Below are 20,102 nucleotides of genomic sequence, written 5' to 3'. Positions count from 1 at the left end.
GGCACGTGTGGAGCTGGCTGGAAAAGGGGGCCCGGCCGGCCCAGGAGGAGGCGCTTGGCATTCGGGGGCTCTGCTGCTTCAGCCAGGCACTCCCTCTCCGGGGCTGGCACCATGGGGTCCGGAGCCACCCCTGCCCCAAAGGGACATGGAGGATTGGGAAGCCGCTGGGTGTGCCCCTCCCCCAGGCCCTGCAACACCTGCCGGAGGCTCAGTCACCCAGGAGAGCCCGGGATTCCCACTGGAACTGCCTTTCTTCCCATAAATCCCCATGGAGTGAGTGTCAGGACTTCAAAGCCCACGGCCTGGCCCTGGTTTACAGGTGGGAAAACTGAGGCTTTGAGACAGGGCGGGATGGATTTGCCTGCTGGCAACTGGTGCCTCAGCCTCTGCCCCCTGAGAAAGCATCAAGTAACATTTTCCGGGGGCCTCAGGACCTGCAAGAGACCCCATGGGCTTTCTCTACCCTGTGGCCACTTTCCCAGCCCTGCAGTACTGCCTGGGAGATTGACCCCTCAGCCAGAGGGCAAAGGGCATCAACCTGGCCAGGCCCGCGCTGACCCCACAAGCATGAGGTTGGGGGCAGAAGCATCCTAGCCCAGCTCCTCCGGGGCCTGCTGGGAGGATGGAGGAGGGTTCAGTGCCACCAGAGCGCCCACCATGGACTAGGTCTGATGTACCCATGTCCCTGTTCAGTCCAGGGACAGCTCTGGTGCCCCACAGGGTGAATGAAGGGAGAAGCCACAGGAAACATTCCAGGGAGCCCTGCCCTGGCCCTCCCGCTTCTCTGGAAAAGGATTCCCAGAATAGAGTCGGGGGAGGTAGGCATGGGCCCCAAGGTATCTTGTGTACCCTGGGGCCCTGCAGAGGGCAGGCTCATCACTCCACCCTCGCCCCACGTTCAACCCCCGCAGTCCCCTGCCCACCACGCCCAGCAGGGGACCAGGGCGCTGATGCAGGAAGCTGGCTGGGCTTCTGGGTGGGCCTCTCCGTAAGAAAGAAGGACACGGAGGCAGGGTAGAAACGACTGTGTATTCCCTGGTTACAAAGCGGGGCTGTGGCGGTCATCAGCGTGTCCGGCGGGTCAGCAGACCAGCAGGGCCTCGTCGTCACTGGCCTCCAACGTTGGGGAGCAGGGTGGCGGGGGGCTCCTGCAGACACCCAGTGGCTCTGGTGGGTGGGGACCTAGGGTGCTGCCGGCAGTGGGGGCCGGTGGGTGAGGGCCCTGGGCCAAGCAGGACTCCCGAGGCATGTCCACAGGAGCTGGGTTGTCCACCAGAGGGTCCCTGCTGGCCTTTCTGTCCTTGTGCACTGGCCTGGCCTCTGGGTCCCGCAGGCCCGAGGGGGGCAGCACAGAAGGCCCCACCTCCGGTGCATGGCTAGGGGCGCCGGGGGGCCCCTCCCCGGCTGCCCCTGGGCTGCCTGTGTCCGTTAGGGGTGCCGGGGGGTCTAGGCCAGCCCCCGGTGCCGGCTGGAGGAGCCCATCGCCCAGCACCGTCTGTGAGGAGCGCGCAGCCGTCAGCAGCGGGATCTGTCCTCGCGGTGCCCGCGGCCGGTGAAAGAGCCGGTTCCAGAGGCGGCCGAGGCGGCGGCGGGAGGGCCCGCGGCGGGAGGCGTGCCGGCGCATCTGTCGCCGCATGGCCGTGCGAAGGTTCTGTAGCACCGAGGCCTGGAGGGTGGGGCGGCGGCTGAGGGGGCAGAGGTCAGCACGACCCCCGAGGACCCAGAGACCAACTTGTCCCCTCCCCGGCCATGGCCTGCTATATGTCACCCTGTCCAGGCCTCATCTCCCGCCTCCCTCGACCCCTGGACCAGCCTGGCCGCACACTGTCCGACCTGGCCCCTCGGCCTCCCTGTGTTGGGTGTTTTCCGAGGTCTGGCCGGTGGGGTCTCACGCCCTCTGGCTCACCTGTGACGCACTGTAGACGGGAAAGTCCTCCACGGGTGGAATGAGGCCCTGTGCGATGAGCTGCCCATAGGACGGGGGTGCCTCTCGCCGCACAAACTCAGCCTCCAGGCGTGTCATCTGGGTCTCAAAGGCCCTGAAAGCAAGGGCAGGAGGGCAGCATGGCGGGGCTGCGGGGACCCCCCCACACTTCCCGCCTCCCACGGGGGCTCCGCAGCAGGACGTGGGACCCCGTCCCTCCATCCGGACATCCCGAGGTGCCCAGACCCGAGAAGCCCCGTGTGGATGGCCCGAGCCCTGGCTCACAAGCCCACAGCCGTACGAACAGTGAGCCCAGGGCCTCGCTCCAGAGACAGGAATAAAGCGAGGCTCTGGCCCCGCCGCCCACCTGTACTCCTGCGTGCGCAGGGAGTAAAGCTTGAAGGCGCAGCCCAGGGCAATGACGAGTAGCAGGCCGCAGACCAGGCTGCCGATGAGCGCGGCAGTGATGACCTTGCGGGGCACGGCCGCCAGGCAGCCGTGCTCGTCGCTGCCGTCCTGGCAGTCCTCCTGGCCGTCACAGCGCCACGTCTCGAAGATGCACAGGTTGGTGCCACAGTGGAAGGTGCCCGGCTGGCAGGAGAAGCAGTTCTTCTCGTCGGCGCCATCGGGGCAGCTTTTCTGATTGTTGCAGCGGTCGGCCGGCGTGTAACAGAGGCCGCTGCCACCCTCACAGGGGTACTGGTCGGGGGGGCAGGCGGGGCAGCCCTGCTCGTCCCGGCCGCTGGCGCAGTGCCACCAGCCGTCACAGCGCTGCGGCTCTGAAAAGCAGCCCTGCTCGCCCGTGTCCTCCACGTCGCCCTCGCGGCTGCTCCCGCACGGCTGCTCCCACGGAAGGCAATAGCCCTTCACCTGGTAGGTGGCGTTGAAGCCGTGGCCGGCACTGCGGGCACGGGCGTGGTAGGCCACGGTGAGGCGGCCCTGGGCGGCCTCGAGGCTCACAGGCCGGTGGTTGCTGCGGTAGGACAGCGTCTGCAGCAGGCGGTCCCCACGTTCGCCCAGGCCCTCGTATACCTGTACGTAGTCGTCATAGCCCAGCCGCAGTTCCAGCTGCAGCAGCACGCGCCGTGGGTCCTGTGTGTCCACCAGCCACGTGCAGTGAAGGTCCGAGGGCCCACGGGCCGCCCCGAACAGGTCTGGGGAGGCGAAGGAGCCATAGAAGCTGCCCAGGCGCCGGCCGCAGGCCAGGTCAGGGCAGCCAGCCTCGTCGGAGCCATCGCCACAGTCCTGAGTGCCGTCACAGCGCCGCTCGGCAGGCAGGCAGCGTGTGGAGCGCGCCCCGCTGCAGGGGAAGGTGCCCCCGGGGCACAGGCTGCCCGGCGGCTCGGAGGCGGGCGCCGAGCAATTGCCCTCATCAGAGCCGTCGCCGCACTCATCCACGGTGTTGCACTGCCACGGGCCTGGCAAGCACTTGCCGTTGTCACAGCGGAACTCGTCAGCCTGGCAGGATGCCTGGCCCAGCTTCCCTGTGGGGTGAAGTGCGGAGTAAAAAGTCAGGGGCAAGCAGAGCTGCCCTCCAGCCTGAGGCCAGCAGCCGGCGTGTGGTGCCCCCATCCCAGCAGGGCCTCTGCAGGGTCCAGGGAGAGGCAGGATCCAAGGAGAAGGGCCCTGGACTCTCCATGGCCAACTGAGGGGCAGAGACCCTCCAAATGCCAGGGCAGGCCCAGGTCCTGACCTGAGCTGGGGGTAAGCGGTGAGCTCCCCACTCTGGCCAAGTCTCTGAAGTGGGGTCAGTGACCTCGAGGGGCTCCAAGGCACCCTGAGGCAGCAACATGACCAGTCTCCGTCCCAACACTGGGCTCCAACTGACAGGTCTGCTGGGGGAGACCCTGCAGGGAGTGGGTCGATGGAGGGTGCCGCCCTGGCCCCCCAGGAGCCCATGTGCACACACTGAGGTGCCCCGCCCGCCCTACCACCGGCATCACCTCGGATGTATGAGAGACGGAAGCCCTGGGCCTGGCCGGAGCTGGAGGCGTCCGAGTGGAAGAAGATCCAAACGTGGTCCCGGGCAGAGATGAAGGCGGGCGGGATGGCGGAGCCACAGAGCCGGAAGGCCTCCTGGCGGGGCGGGGCCGCTGGGCCCAGCATGAGCCAGTCCAGGGAGCACTGGTGGGACTCCTCCACGTCAAAGTTGCGGAAGCTGCGGGGGGCGGAGAGGGCCGCCGACATGGGTGGGTGGCCAGGGACCAGCAGGGAACGGTCATGCCTGAGCCCACGGCAAGGACGGCCAGCCCCACTGTCCCTCCTCTCCTCCACTCCCAGCTGCTCAGTGGGCCCTCCAGGGGTCTGACGTTGGCTCCATGAAGAATCAGGACAGCGTGGACAGCCTGGGTCACGTCAGCCCCAGTGCAGCCTTTCCACCCTCGGTCAGCGCGCACACACACACACACACGCGCGCGCGCGCGCGCGCGCGGCACCCCAACCCAAGGCCTAAGTGGAGGGGGAGGCAGGAGCCCCATCGTAGGCAATTCCCTCCACTTACACTCTCCCCTGAAGGACAAGGCCCAAGGGTTCAGATCCCCACCGTGCTGGCTCTGCTGGGACAGACCCTGCACAAATTCCAGGCTTGTACACTGAGGGGACCCGTGCGCACTGGGCTGGCCTAGGCTGGGGCTGGGGCACAGCTCAGCACCTGGGGAGGAACACTGGTCCTGGACCCCCTGGACCAGGCTGTGGGATAAACAGAGCCATGGAGTACTCTAGAGGTGGCCAGGAAGGGTGGAGTCTTTGAAGAGACTCCCAGAGGCCACAGGGAACCGGGCACAGACCCTGATGGTGCCCATCACATCCCTGTGCCTTGGAGCGAATGGGGGCTTCCGGGCTTTGCATTTAGGAGAGTGACTCCCCATGATCTCCCCAGTCCAGGGGTCCAGCCTCAGTTCCACCATCTGATCACCTCACCCCGTTTCCCGCTGCATGACCCCGCAGCTCAAGCGCCCGGGCTCCTGCCTGGTCCCCTTTCCCGCCGAGACCACCCCAAGGCCCCTGGGGAAAACGCGCTCTGGGCTGAGTGCCAGCCTGGCCTCAAGCCACCCCTGCAGGACAGACAGGACACCTCTGCCACCTCACAGACAGCTGGGCCACGCCCACCAGTCCCAGGGCTCCCCTCCTCGGCAGGCCTGAGGTGACGGACAGCTCCGCAAGCCCATGAGAGAGGCTCGGGGCAGGACGAGGCCCAGGTCTGGGCAGCCAGCACCAGAGGCCCACACTCACATGCTCACATGCACCCACATGCATACAACTCACACATGGGCACATGTAGACTCACACACATACTTGCACACATACGCATCTCACTCGTACCTACCCACGCACGTGCTCACACATGCACACACACCTGTCCTTTATACCTGCTCAGATGGGGCTCACGCACATACGCAAGCACATGCGAGTGCTCACACGTGTGCACACACACCTGGTCACTGTGCTTGCCACATGCCCTCACATACACACCATCACACATTCAGTGTGTGTAGGCCCACATCGGTTCCCTCTGACACCCCCAGGGCCCCCATACCTGATGGTGATCATGTCCCCACGGTCACCCTGGATGTACCAGCTGCAGTTGGTGCCCGCTGGGTAGTTGAGGGGCCAGGCTGGGCTGTAGATGACACCGCGTCGTTCCGTGTGCTGCTCCAGTTTCCCGCTGCAGGCGGCTGTCCGGAGAGGAGGCTGAGAGGTGCTAGCCTCACCTTTGGGTGGGAGTGGGTAGAGAGGGAGGGGGACACTTGAGCCCCCCATGGCTTGAGCACAGGCCTTCCTCGGGGTGGGATCAAGGCCAGCCAAGGTGGTCATGGCCAAGAGGAAGGCCACAACTCGAGACTTCATGGAAGTGGTGTGTATGGCGTGGGCCAAGGAGGGCCCACCCTATGCCCCAGAGCCTAGGTCTTATCCCTCATCCCCGGGAGGGCTGGGCGCGAGCCCACCGACTCCCCTTGGTGCCTCAGTGGAGAATCCTGCAGCCCTAGGCGCAGGCAGACCCGCTATGGTTCCCTGCCCGTTCCCCTCCTCCTGTTCCGGGGCTGACGAAATACAGGCCTCAGCCCGGGAGGGAAGGGGCTGTGCTCATCCAACACATATTTACTGAAGACCTACTATATGGCAAGCACAAGCGGTAGGCATGCTCGTAAGACAGGCAAAAGCCTGGCTCTGTGGAGCTCACAGGCTAGGGAAGGAGCAGACAGACTATGCAGATACCCTGGGTAAAGTGAAGATTATAAAACAGGCCTGAAAGGAGGACCCGATGTCCCAAGGTGGCTGGAAACGCAGGCTGGGTCTGATGGCACCTTGTGTGGTGGCGTTTGGGTTTTATCCTGAGCATAAGTGGGAAGCCACCAGGGGTGGATGTTGTAACCAGATGAGGAAACCGAGGCTCAGAGAGGGTAAGTGAGCTGCCCACGGCCACACAGCAGGTTAAGTCAGGGCCCACCCTGGTCCTCTAACGGGCTCAGCCTCTCACTGCCAGCCTTGAGCCAACGCACTGATGAAGTGTCCACCGTACACTGTGTCAGGGACGAGCTCAGGGCATCACGCCAGCCAGCACGGGTGACGAGTGCCTCTGTGCCCAGCCCCACCGGCCTCACTTTACCCACATCATTACACGTGCCCTCTGCTTCCCAGCTGAGCCCACCCAGCCTAAAGGTGGCAGACCCTGCCCCGGTGTGCCCTGGCCTTCCCAGGACCAGGAAGGCCCTGCGCCTGGCTGCCCCCACCCCTCACAGCCCCTCTGTCATACTTCTTCATCTGATCTTCACGACAGCCGGCAGCACGGGTGGGGCCCGTTATACAGTTGGAGAAACTGAGGCTCGGGGAGACAGATGATGACACTTTTCCCGAGCCCAGCAATACCACCTCCTCTCTCCCACTGCCTGGCCCCTTCCACCGTTGCCCTGGAAGTAGGGTCTCTCTGCTAGCTGTCAACAAGACTCTGAAACCCCAAAGGGCTCAGGTACAGAAGGGAGAGTGAAAGCCCTCCAGCCACCTCCCACAATCTTAGGAGGGTACGCGCGGAGGTCCGGGTGATCCAACACTGTGACTAGCAGGGGGTTAGCCCGCAGCGATGGCTCACAGGAGCATCAGGGGACTAGAAGAGAAACAACCACCCTGACCCTAAAGCGAGGCTGACCACGCTCAGGTCGCTATCAGAGCGACAGTCGTGGGTCTGCGAGGTACCAGCCAGGGTTCTCCGCTTGGCACTCAGTGTGACCTGGGAGGCCAGCCTCCCTGAGCCTCAGATTTCTCACAGTCCAGGAGGGTAAGGACTAAACAAACGGAGGGGCGGCCAGGGGCCTGAGCAACATGTTCCCTCTGATGGGTGAGGCTGCCGGCTTTATGGGCCTCACAGAGACGCTGGGTGCTGACCTGGGGACACCCTGGTAGGCGTGAGGTTATGAAGCCCAGAAGAGGCTTCTCCTCCTACAGGGTGCTGGGTGGGAGGTTCCCAGGCAGGGCTGGGAGCACATCTTCCCCCCACACGGAGTCTCTAAAGCAGAGGTTACACCTGGAGGTGGAGGCTCCACCAGCCAGTGTGGGAGCCACCCCCTGTCCCCTCCGCCCCCAGGACAAGGCCTGAGGCAAAGCAATACCTACCCTGGCCCAGAGGCTTCCCCTATGGGATGGAGCACTCATGGAGGCCGGGTTTCCCACACTGGCCAGGGAAAGCCAGGCCCGCAAGGACCTGTGTCTGGCCCTTCTTTCATGAGTAGGGAAGCCTGTCTCTCCAGCCGCCAGCCGAGTCAGGAGCAGGTGACTGGACAGCTGCCAGCCCAGCTCTGCCTCTCGGCAAAGCCCCTGACAACACATCCCCCAAACAGCCTCACCCCGAGTGCCCCCCGGCTGCCCCAGAAGTTCCCACGTCGGGGGCAGCAGTGTCACTCAGCCACTGTTTATTCTTCTCCAAAGGGGGCCACAGAGACCATGATTTCTGCAGCCGTCGGCCTGGCCCATGCAAAGTGACCGTGGAGCAGGAGGGAGGCCAGAGTCCGTGCAGGGCCCCAGACTGGACGCTGCCTGGCCGTGGGCCTGGACGGCATCATCAGCTCAGACCACCGGCCCCAGGCTTTCTAGTTTCTGTGACGGCAGGCCTCACCCGCATCCCACCACCACCCCAGGACCCAAGCACAGGCAGGGTAAAGAGCCTCGTGAATCCAGTCCCGGGGTCCACACTGCCAGATACACCGCTGCACCCTAGGCCCCAGCTTGTCCATCAGTGAAATGGGGTCAGTGGGCGCTGCTTGTCTCAGGGTGGCTGGGAGATCTGGGGAAGCGGCAGCCTCTAGGCAGACATGCGTGCGCTGGGTTGAGTAGGGGGGATGCCCGTGGGAGGTGAGGGTAGTGATGGGGTGTGTGATGATGGGCGGGCAGCACGGGGAGCTGGGTGATACCGATGCAGGGTGGAGGGTCTTGGGGGGTGTTTAGGGGCAGTCAGAGAGGTCTGTCTGAGCTTAACTGGAGGTGACCTATGTTCACTCGGGCAGGAGATTGCTCGGCCGTCGGGTCAAGGTGGCCTGCTCAAGGGGGCAAGGGATGACCGAGCACCTTTAGACCAGTGTCCTTTCCTGGTCCAAAGAGACGTCAAGTACTCCTGAGAGGGTACAAGCCAGGCCTGAGGACGCGCAGCGTACAGATCTGGTTTCCAGAGGCCATCGTTACCCCGGACAACCTGCTGGTGTAACCAGTGACAGGGAGCTGGGAGCCCCACCCAAGCACTTGGGCGCAGCTGCCAGGCGAGGGGAGAACAGCCTGAAGACCCTGCCCAGGCTCACCACGCCGCCGGGTCACAGTGGCCACACGGCGGAGCCCAGGGTCTGGGGTGCAGGAGGTGGGTGGCCCGACCCAGTGAGTGCCTGTCAACCTGGGGCAGGACAGGGTCTGAGAGGCAAAAACCTGTGAGGTTCCCGGGCAGCCCAGCTGGGCCCTGCGGGGGGATCTGAGCCCAGTGAGGGCTGGGAAGGGGCAGGCCAGACAGTGATGATCTGATCTCACGGGAGGAATCACAGGGAAACCCTGCAAACTGCAGCGGCGTGAAGCTTTGGGTGGAGGGAGGCACCTCTGGCAGCACAAATGGATCTCCACTTCCCTCAGCAATGCCAGGGGGTCAGCGATGGGCTCCAGGACAGTCTCAGCCCCAGACCCCCACCTGTGGCCGCACAGGACACCAGGGGGTGCCAGGCACAGGCAACCTGGACCCCGCTGGCAGCCAAACATGAGGATGGACCTGGATGGCTGTCTTTCGTGGCTCTAGGAGTGGACCTTGTCCCTGGAGCATTTCTTTTCTAAATGTCTAGCCACATGCCCACCCGCTACACCAGCAGGAGGGCTGGCCTGGGCTCACATTTGTAAGACCTGACACCCTCACGTCCCCTTTCCCCATGCCCACTCTCTACCATAGCCACAGACACCTGACCCAGGTGAGGCCAGTCAGTCTTCTCCTGGAAATTGGGGTGGGGAGACGGGGTGGTTAGCTGTGGGGGCCAGGACGCCAGGCAGGGCTGAGGTTGGCTCGGTGCTGAGCGAGGCAGGGCCCTGGGCCAGCAGAGTCAGCAGAGGAGACCAGGCTGCCGGAAGCAGGAGCTGGTGGGCAGGGAGAAGGGGGCTGAGGATGGGTCTCAGAGACGGGCCCATGAGAGCAGCTTCTGTGGACCCTGAGCCTCCCCCTCCCAGGGACCGCAGCCAGCAGAGAGCCCTCTCCCTGAGCCGGCCTCAGTGGGTTTCTGCTGCAAGCTGGGCCCTGAGCAGAACTAGAAATCCCGGTACCTCCTGCCCCACGATGCAGCTCAGCACACAGCGAACGAGTCCGCGGCCCCCAGACTCCAGCTCCCAAGGCCCTTCAGATGTCTCACAGTGGCACCAAGGGCCACAGGGGCCTGGGCCTATGCATTCGCCAACCCCTGGCAGCCCCCTCAGCAAAGGACAAATGCTCCTGATGGCCTCAGCCTCCCCGCCGCTCCTGGCAGCCTTTGCTGTGCTCGGCACGAGGCCCAAGCACAAAGATGGCCAGTGGATGGACGGACCCATGCGGACAGGCAGGAGGCAGCCGCGGACTTCTAACTGTGTTTTCTTAGACTCCACATGTCTATTTGGCATCCACTAACCACACGGCCAAACTATCAGCCAAAGTGTTTACCTCTCTCCTGCAAACCAGTTTGCCTGAAACTTGTCTTTCCTGGGCAGACTGGCTGATCCGAGGCTGAGTCTCCTCACTGCCTTCTTATCTAACTCACACACCAAGCCAATATTTCATCCCAGGGTCAGGTACCAGGCACCAAGAGACCACCCCCATAGCCCAGAGCCCTTGGGAATTATTCAAATTAGCCAGTCCTAAGCTGCTTCCCCTGCCCTGCCTTGCCTTTCCCACTGAAACTCCAATCAAGGCTCCGGCCTAGGCCTTCCCCTCACTCCTATGTCTGCCTTGACCAAACCTGGTATTTCCCCTGTGACCCTATGTGGCATGGCATGTGCCCTCCTCACAAGACACATAAGTAATAAATCCCTCCATCAATGGCTTTGGTCTCTCGGTGTTGTCACTCAGCCATATCTTTATCAACTAAATCCCAGGTATAATTTTAAAGCAGGCAGGCGTCTCATGGCGCCCCATGGCCCTCTGGGAACCCTACGGCCTACAGGAAGCACAATCCGTCAATTGTGTGGGCTGTGACAGTTTCCTAGCGGTATTAGGCCACCATTGCCAATGCTGTGCTGAGCATCTTACCTCATTTGCCCATTTAACCCTAATAAGCAGGCTTTGGGGTAGGGCCTGTTATTGCTCCCATTTTACAGAACAGGAAACTGAGACTCAGAGAGGTGTAAGTTTGCCCAATGCCAAACAGCTCCTCTGTGATGCAGAAAAGATTCCCAGGGGGCTTCCCTGGTGGCGCAGTGGTTGAGAGTCCGCCTGCCGATGCAGGGGACACGCGTTCGTGCCCCGGTCCAGGAAGATCCCACATGCCGCGGAGCGGCTGGGCCCGTGAGCCATGGCCGCTGAGCCTGCGCGTCCGGAGCCTGTGCTCCGCAACGGGAGAGGCCACAGCAGTGAGAGGCCCGCGTACCGCAAAAAAAAAAAAAAAAAAAAAAAAGATTCCCAGGGATTGAGGTAGAAAAAGGCCAGGTGACCTCAGGGGTAGAGCCAGGATCCTGAAGGCTGGTACTCAGAGGTCACTAAGCCAGGAGGGCAGGGAGGAAGGGAGGAAGGGGAGAAGCATCTTACTCACCTAAGGCAGGAACGGCACTGCTGAGCCGCCCGGTGAGAACAATGTTCACTGCGGGAGACACAGACAGAGTTCAGTGGATTGGGGGAGAGGGGTGGCTCTTGGGGCTCAAGCACCTGGGGCACAGGACAACACAGCCCAAACTCCAGGCTGGTTCTCCTCATCTCGCAGGGTAAGGCCCAGAGTGCTGCCACAGAGACCTGTGCTCCCACCCCAGTCCTGCTGGGATGGGCAGAAGCGAGAACCTCGGGGATCTCAGCACCCACCTGAACACCCACAGCGGAAGAGAGCAGGGCGCAAGCCTGACTGCACCAGACAGCTCCTGCCACTCGCCACACTTGGGAATTCTAACTTACTTGGGAGGGGGTGTGTTTCTGTTTCCTCTCAGGCTTGGGAACCATGGGCCTGGACCATCCTTCAGAGAGAGGCCCTTGCTCAACCTGGGCAGGGGCCCTGCTTGTCAAGGGGGCTCCTACCACCCTGTAGGGCTTCCTCCCTCTGAGGGGCCTCTCCAGCCAGGGAGGGAGGGAAACAGTTCTGATTACACCCATTTTACAGGCACTCACAGCTAACAGGGTTCAAGGTCCTCCTCACTGTGCCACGCTGACCTTGAGAAGAGAGGCAAAGAATTTGCCTGCCACCTACCCCTTCAAGTACCCACCACCATGGGATTTGCCCTTTGCTTTCATCTACTGCTTTCCCGCAGGGGTTATGGGAACGGAAGATATGGGCAAACTCAACTTCCAGGGGTTCAGGGTGCCTCCTTCCCCAACATCAAGGATGCCAAGGGAAGCACAGAGCATCTCTGCAGGGGTCAGCCCCCATCTGGTGAGGAAGCAGGGCCAGCTGCCCCCTAGCAAGACACCCAGGCTCTGCTGGGCAGAGCCTATGCCCCATCTGGGCAGGGTGGGCCTTGGGAAGGCCAGAGGGTCCGCCCCTTGCCTTGCTCCCCGGGGAAGCCCAGCACCCAGCAGCACGTGACCAGTGACAGAGTGGGGAGTGGGCACTCTGGGGGCCGTGGCCTTTACTGAGACCTGCTCACTCAGCTAAGGCAGGGGCCTTCCCCCAGCTCCTGGGTTCTTGGGGGTAGAGGAGGGTGCAACCCAAAATGAACAGGCTTCTTTTTTACTGTCATTTCAGTGGCTTCAACCAACCTATTGGGGTTACAGAGCCTTCACTAATGACACCATAGGGTGTCCCCTAATGACCCGGGGCTTAGATAATGGCCTCCCTCCTTCATCATGGTAAATAAAGGAGCCATGTGGCTTGAGGATTTAACTCCTTCCTTCCCGTCTCCCCCACACAAGGCCCTGGAAAGGTGGACAGAAAAACCCCGGTAGGGCTGGAGGGGTGCCAGGCCTGGATGGGTCCCTCGGCCCTCCCCAGACACACCACCTGGGCTGATGAGGCCTGCCCCGCTGGGTCTGTGAAGCCACAAAGGGAAAACAGGAGTCATTCTAGCAGCTGCCTCCTGCCCGGCATCCTGATCCCGGCTCCAGCTAGCTCCCGCCCCCAACCCACTCTGGGCAGGAAATAGTTCCTTGTTGAGGGGGCCACCGGCCCCAGCCCGGCTGGCTTCGCCTTTGTCCGCAGCTCCGGAGGCCCCGACCCCCCATCGCCACCAGGCTAAGCACGGGCAGCCCAGGCAGAAAGCCACTGCCTGCCAACCCCCAGGCGCCTGCACAGCGGGCCGCCTTGCGCACCGCTCACCCGGGATCCCGGACGCTCTTCCGAGCCGGGCGGGAGCCGGGGCTCCGCGGCCGGAGGCGCCCTCCCAGGCCTACGACCCCAGCAGGCCGGGGTCCTGGGGGCCGCAGTCTCCGCGGCCTCCGGCGGGAGCTCTCGCAGTGCCCGCTCCGGGAACTCCAGCCGCAACCGGGGGAGAGGGGCGCCCCGGGTGCGACCAGGGAGAGGTGCGGAGCTACAGAGGCAGGGGACAGACCCCGGCGTGCCCGCGCGGCCCACTCACCCAGGCAGACGACGGCGAGCTGCGCCCGGGCGCCCGGCGCCCCGTCCGGCCCCGCGGCTGCCCGCTTCTCCATGCCGGGGCCGGGCGGCCGCCCGCGGACGCCGCCTCCTGCCCCGCGCCTGCGGCTCCGGCTCGGGCTCGGGCTCGGGCTCCCGCGGCGGCTGCGGCCCGGCTGCGGGCGGCGGCTCCGGCGGCGACTTTGTGAGGCGGCGGTGCAGGCCCGCAGCGCGTGCGGGGCCACATCGGCCGCGGCGTCACGGGCCCCGCGGGGGCTCAGCGGCGGCCGCCAGGGAGGACCCCTGCCCGCCGCTGCCCCCGCGCCCCGGGAGCCGCGCCGCGGCCGGCCTGTGCCCGGGGGCCCCCGGCGTGCCCATGCCCCGCGGCGCGCAGCCCGCCCGGCCCTGGCGCCCCCCGGCCACCCCGCGCTGCTCCCAGCCCGCCCGGCCGGTGCCGCCGGTGGAGCGTCAGCGGGTCTGTGGGTCCTGCCGCCCGGCCCCTTGCCCGCCTGAGCCCGGAGGCCGCGCCGCGCCAGCCACGTGACGCGCCCGCCGAGCCGCAGTGGCGCTGGCAGGACGGGTGCTGGCTGTTGGGGCGGGCCGGGGGCGCGCGCCCCGCCTCGGGTGCTGGACAGCTCCGCGCAGGCGGCCCCCGGCCAGTGCGTGCCCTCCGGCCCCTGAGCCTGGCTCTCCAAGCCGCCCTCCTCGCCGCCCAAGATTCGATCCCTCCCGGAGCCGGCTGTGATGGGAGGGGAGGGAAGGGATGATGGGTAGAGGGTGGCAGAGAAAGGGGCTACGCGGGGCTGATCAGGGGCTGAGGGAAGGACGGCGCGTGGTGGCGCAGGACTAAGGCCTGTCTTCCGCGTGAGGTTCTTGCCCCTCCGACCTGCCCCCCTCATTTGCTACAACCCAAGTAGCCCTGCCACATCCCTAAGATGAATCGCTCTGAGCAGAGCGAGGCCTGTGAGGGGACATCGGTGACCACTCTAAGAGGCCCCGAGCCCACCCAGTCATCCCGACAAGCGCTGGGAAATGGAGAGAAGGCCTGTTTTCCAGGCTTGGGGCCCCGTCTGGGAGAGTTCTGGGCCCAGTAGAAGCAGAAGCCGGGGAAACGGTTTGAGGAGGCCATATAGGGTTAAGCAGGGCCAACCCTCCTTCCGAGACTGATGTGAAACCAGAGGTCCCCAAAGTTTCCCTCCCTGGCGTGGGAGGCTTAGCCTAGCCTGTCCCGCCTGCCCTGATGGAGGTTCAGGACCCCTCTCCCCCTTGATTTTCCCTGTTTAGGAAGGAAGGTAGAGAGACACTGATGTTATATTAGTGAGCACTGTAGACAGAGTAACTCAACTAACTCATTTTCACTGTGCAGGCCAACTGGATTTTAATTTTTAAAAATTTGGGGGAAAAAAACAACTTTTAGGTTTTCTCTCTTTCCTTGTTCTCTCTCTTCTAATTATTCTCGTGATTTTTCCAAAGCAGACTTCTTCTTGGGAGATGTATTAAAGGGTTTAAAAATCAAATAATGGGATAAATGACTCATTTATGGTAAAGAACACTAGCCTGCTGTAATTTGGTTTCAGAACTTCTTCAGGCTGCTGACCGCCTTGCAATGGGCGTTTATGCTCAGCAAAAATGTTCAGCAGAAGTTGGGGCACTGACGGTGAAGGTCTGCAGTTTTGTTTCCATTTGAAGATGCTTTCTACTTCAGTGTGTGTTTTGCAAGCTCTATAAGGAATCCAGGGTTGAGGCCAATGCCCTGGGGAGTCCTAGTGGAGCCTGCAGCAAAAAGAAAAATGTGAGCCCCTATATACACTTACCAAACTATCAGATATCAAATATCTTGAACCAAGTGGGAAAACATGGCTATACTTAAAGCTCCAAGTTGCCCAATCTGCTCACACCCTGCTATCAACCCTCATAATCCCACACAGCTGGGGTCAGGCAGCTCAGGAACCTCAGGCCGGTTGGAAACAACTCTTCCCACTGCACAGTAGAGCAGGGTCATAAAACAGCAACCACCTAACTTTATTTAAACTTTTGATCATTTGTTCAGCATGAATTTTTTTTGCATTTAGATTTTAAAAAATATGACTTATCCTGATTACTGGGATTTTTGGCACGAACTTAGTCCCCCTGCCCATATTGAGACCTTAGCTATCTGATACCCCTTTCCGGTTTAGTCTCACAGTGGTCTAGTGCCCTCTAGAGGCTGCCGCCCCAGGCAGGGGCCTCCTAGGGGTCCCCAGTGTAACCCTGGCTCAGTCCTCTCCCCCAGCACTTCTCACTACTTCTGGAGCAGTTCCTGGAAGCCTAATCTCTGCGGTAGGACTCGACACCCTGGCTGCAGTCACTGGGTCCCCCTCAACTTCTTAACAAACATTCTACCTTGGCTTGATTGTATCCAGGAGGTTTGTGTCCCCCACAACCCCAAATCTTCCAGCTACTGGAGAATTTAGTACTGGAAAGAGGGTGATGCAAGTAACAGACCCTGAGAACATGCAGACTCGTTGGGGCAGACAAGGGAGCAGTGGGGCAGACGGATCCAGGCGGGGAATCGAGGTCCTCCTGGCAGGAAGCTGGCCTTCCCAGTTAGGAGGAAGCAAAGCAGCTGTCCCTCACACATGTCTCATGAGATCCAGACTGTGGACCACTGAGGCCTTCAGCAATCTGCTCCAGGAGTGAGGAGAAGAGGGCAAGCAGAGGGGAGAAGGAAGGGGCATGGAGGTGTCCCACATAAATCCCTGTCTGGAAGAACCCACTCACCAAAATGCAGGCACAAACTCAAGCCGGCTCTTACCCAGCTGGTTGCTGGACACTATGTAGAGGATGCCAAGTTGGATGGTAATTATCTTTTTTTTTTTTTTTTTCTATTTTGGCCATGCTGCACGGTTTGCAGGATGTCAGTTCCCTGACCAGGGATTGAACCTGGGCCACAGCAATGAAAGCACCGAATCCTAACCACTAGACCACCATGGAACTCCTGGTAATTGTCTTTCTTGATCTCAAATAGTTAATTTCTTTGAGGATCAAAGGCCAAATATGGCTTTGGCAAGCCAAGCTGGAACAAGGGCTTATGACCACCTGGTCCAGGTTTACTGCAAGTGACTTCCAGGCGGGCAAACTCTTCATTGTCCAGACACCTCCCACTCTGCCATCTGCACCTTCCCTATTGTGCCCACCTCAGTTCTGGCCGCATCATTTACTGAGTCAATAATTTCTACTTCAATCCCCCGAGGCCAATCCATCACTAAGTCCTGATAGCTCGTCCCCACAATGTATCTCAAATCTACCCACTTCTCTTTACCACCAGGCCACCTTCCTGGTCCCAGCCACCATCTCCTCTCTCTTGGGCCTCCTATGTGGTCCCCTGCCTCCCAATCAACAGCCCACATTTTTTTTTTTTTTTTTTTTTTTTTGCGGTACGCGGGCCTCTCACCGTTGTGGCCTCTCCCATTGCGGAGCACAGGCTCCGGACACGCAGACTCAGAGGCCATGGCTCACGGGCCCAGCCGCTCCGCGGCCTGTGGGATCTTCCCGGACTGTGGCACGAACCCGTGTCCCCTGCATTGGCAGGCGGACTCTCAACCACTGCGCCACCAGGGAAGCCCAGCTCACATTTTTAACATGCAAAGTGGACCATGCTCCCTGCAGAAAATGCTCCAGGACGGACTTCAAAGTTTTTAACCTGAGCTTTGTGATCCTGTGGGACTAGCCCTGCCTACAACCTCTCCAAGCCCCATCTCTACCCAACTCGTTCTGGCCTCAGAACGTTTCCACCCTTCCCAGAGCAAATTTCTACTCTTCCTTCTTAGCCAGGAGAACAGTCAAGAAGCAGAGCCAGAAAGCATTTGGAGAGATGTCCTAAGCCCTGTGAGCAGCGCCTCCAGTGTGTGGACGTTCTGACTGGCCCCATGTGTCCAGGGGCCCCTTGGAGAGAAGCACTCCAAGCACCTGAGGCCAGCCACTCACTCGAGCCAGTGGTGGAGGGATTGCACTGTATTCACTTAAGATAAGTCTCTCCCTTCCCTGGTGGCGCAGTGGTTAAGAATCTGCCTGCCAATGCAGGGGACATGGGCTCATTCCCTGGTCCGGGAGGATCCCACACGCCGCGGAACAAGTAAGCCCGTGCGCCACAACTACTGAGCCTGCACTCTGGAGCCCGCAAGCCACAACTACTGAAGCCCGTGTGCCTAGAGCCCGTGCTCTGCAGCAAGAGAAGCCACCACAATGAGAAGCCGGCGCACCACAACGAAAAGTAGCGCCCACTTGCCGCAACTAGAGAAAGCCTGCGTGCAGCAACGAAGACCCAGGGCAACCAAAAATAAATAAATACATTTCTTAAAGGTTTAAAAGATAAGTCTCTCCTTGGGCAGAAACCATCCTCGGACACTTTATAAGATCCCTCTGGGACCCAGCAGAGGAGCCTCACAGGACAGGGCCTTCTCTATGGCTATTTTGCTCTCATATACATTAAAATCCGTGTTTCTCAAATGATGTTTTAAAATGTGAGCCATTTAGGTAGAAACTAACATGAAAGCCTGCAACTGTGGGATTTCTGAAGGTCAGTTAATGTTGTACAACTTTGAAATAAGATGGTGGAAGGACAGGAGAGGAAGCAAGAAGAGAAAGAATAGCTTTAGAGAAAGGGAGTTAAGGTTTATTTGCATTAAAAATACTAGAAATATCAAAACCACAATGAGATACCACTTTACATCTATTAAGATGGCTATTACAAAAAGAAAGAAAGAAAGAAAATAACAAGTGTTGGTGAGAATATGGAGAAGTTAGAACCCTAGTGCATTGCTGATGGGAATGTAAAATGGTGCAGCTGCTGTGGGAAACAGTTTGGCAGTTTCTCAAAAGGTTAAATATAGAGCTACCATATGATCTAGCTAGTCCACTTCTGGGCATATACCCAAAAGAATTGAAAGCAGGAACTCCAGGAGATGTTTGTACACTCGTGTTCATGGCAGCATTATTCACAATAACCAACAGGTAGAAACAATATAAGTGCCCATTAATAAATGAATGGATAAAAAAAATGTGATAGAGATAGATAGATACAGATATAGATATAATGGAATATTATTCAGCCTTAAACAGGAAGGATGTTCTGACACATGCTTCAACATGGGTGAACTTGAAAACATTATGCTAAGTGAAACAAGCCAGTCACAAAAGGACAAACACTGTGTGATTCCACTTATATGAGGGACCTAGAGTTGTGAAATTTATAGAGACAGAAAGTAGGAAGGTGGTTGCTAGGGGCTGGAGGGAGGAATGAATGGGGGGTCATTGATTAACAGGTACGGAGTTTCGGTTTGGGAAAATGAAAGAGCTCTGGAGATGGGTGGTGGTGACGGTTACACACAATGTGAATGTACTTAATGTCACTGAACTACACACTTAAAAATGGTTAAAATGGTAAATTGTGTGTAACGTGTATTTTACCACAATTAAAAAATACTAAAAATAAACTGGTAAAGTTCAGGGTTGTGACACCATTTCCACTGGGCTCTGTGGGGTGAGTGGGCCAGCCTGAGTTGCTGCTTTGGATTTAGTGTGGCTCAATACTGGAACCTCCCAGAACCTTGGTCTGCCAGGGGTGATGGGGGAAGAGCAGGGCTCAGAGCTGAGCACCTCCTCCACCCTGTGTGATGCCCAGGCATCCCAGCCACAGTCCAGTGACGGGCCACATCTGCAGGCACATCTGGTGATGGGCTCAGCACGGCGAAGTGCATCTAGCCATAGACACTCTCCAAGCCATTGCTGGTTCTTCCAACTTGAAGAGAATAATAGAATAATAGCAGTAAAATCATTTCACCTTCAGTACTGAGCAGTAATTTTCAAATTATAGGCCTGGAAGAGTAATAGTAAGTATGAAGTATGTCGTAAAATCACCATTCCGAAAAGAAAAAAAAGAACTTTACTGCAATAAAAAGGTTAGTGCCAGGTCACCCCCTTACTTTACATAACCCTCTCCACTGTAATTTTGAACAAGGAGTGTGGTTCCAATTTTCAATCAGAAAGCTCCCCTCGGCCTTGCTGAACCACTCAGAAGTGCCCTGAAACAATAGTCATTTGTATATTGATTTGGGGGAGAATCAATCCAATTCAGTCCACCTCACTAAATTAGTAATGGAGCAAAGTACATCAGAACCCCGAGGTGGGTCAACAGATACTGTTTGTTCTTTAACTGTGTTGCTGCCACAAGAATAAAGGTGACAGGCTGAGAGCCTGAGTCCAGAGGCACGTGTGCAGATCTGGGAAACCCAAGGCAGGAAGGATAGACTAGAAAAGCCATGGAGACAAGCCCTCACATCCCAAAGTGTCTCCTTCGTGGTCAAGGTCAAGAGAGTGGAGGCCAAGCTCACTTCCTGCACATGGGGGAGGTGAAATCAGCCCACTGAGGGACTCCGGGTGGCTCCTAGGGAAGCCACACGTCCCTGTTAGAGCTCCTAGGACTCCTGGGGGACACATGGGGAGCCTAGTGCAGTGCTGCTCACTCGCCAGGGCTCAGAGGACCCCTCCTCTACCGTGGTGGACAGTGAGCCTTTATTATGGACTTAATGGTTGTATTTAAGTCAACTCATTTTACTTAAGTATTACTGCTTCCTTTTACTTAAGTATTTACTTAAGCTATATCTATATAACTACAAGCATGACCCAAACAAAACATTGCACATTTTGTTGCCTGCATCCCTGTTTTCTCTGTCTCTGTTTCTCTGTCTCTGTCTTTCTGTCTATTAATCTCCACTAAGGAGAGTTAGGAAGAAGGCTAGAGCATTCATGACACACTAGCTTCAAAGCAAAGATTTTCTCCTCAATCAGATGAGAAACACTGGAGAAGAACTGAAGAGAGAGTAGCATCCTGGCACTGCGGTTCAGTAGGATGGGACAGTCCTGATCCAGATCATTCCAGCCCTACTAGAAGTCATCCCACACCTCCCCTATCTCACATCACGCAAGCAGGAAGATGGGCATGATTCAGC

The 20,102-nt window shown here is 59.3% G+C and overlaps 1 protein-coding gene across 2 annotated transcripts; it reads right to left on the bottom strand.

Annotated features, from left to right (window-relative positions):
- Nucleotides 1–1,024: 1,024 nt before the first annotated feature.
- Nucleotides 1,025–13,252, bottom strand: LRP3 (LDL receptor related protein 3). 2 transcript variants are annotated; one of them, XM_081216554.1, is made up of 7 exons: nucleotides 13,118–13,252; nucleotides 11,152–11,199; nucleotides 5,460–5,634; nucleotides 3,868–4,082; nucleotides 2,292–3,408; nucleotides 1,907–2,039; nucleotides 1,025–1,666 (listed from the first exon to the last, which is right to left on the bottom strand). In XM_081216554.1, exons 1-7 carry the CDS (start codon nucleotides 13,188–13,190, stop codon nucleotides 1,082–1,084), a joined length of 2,346 nt encoding a protein of 781 aa, XP_081072680.1. In that variant the 5' UTR covers nucleotides 13,191–13,252; the 3' UTR covers nucleotides 1,025–1,081. The 2 variants fall into 2 exon arrangements, with proteins under 2 accessions (XP_081072680.1, XP_081072681.1); XM_081216555.1 differs by having other exon boundaries at nucleotides 5,460–5,598.
- Nucleotides 13,253–20,102: the final 6,850 nt, after the last annotated feature.

The sequence above is a fragment of the Mesoplodon bidens genome, assembly GCF_964165515.1.
Source record: "Mesoplodon bidens genome assembly, chromosome: 18".
Lineage (NCBI taxonomy): Eukaryota > Metazoa > Chordata > Mammalia > Artiodactyla > Ziphiidae > Mesoplodon > Mesoplodon bidens.
Note: the sequence above shows the minus strand (reverse complement) of the source record. Positions and strands in the feature narration are given on the sequence as shown.

Coding starts and splice junctions, on each gene's coding strand:
- LRP3 (XM_081216554.1), bottom strand. CDS start 13,190: ATGGAGAAGCGGGCAGCCGCGGGGCCGGACGGGGCGCCGGGCGCCCGG. Junction 3,409..3,867: donor CCGTCTCTCATACATCCGAG/GTGATGCCGGTG, acceptor TTCACCCCACAG/GGAAGCTGGGCCAGGCATCC. Junction 2,040..2,291: donor CTGCGCACGCAGGAGTACAG/GTGGGCGGCGGG, acceptor CCTTGCTTTCAG/GGCCTTTGAGACCCAGATGA.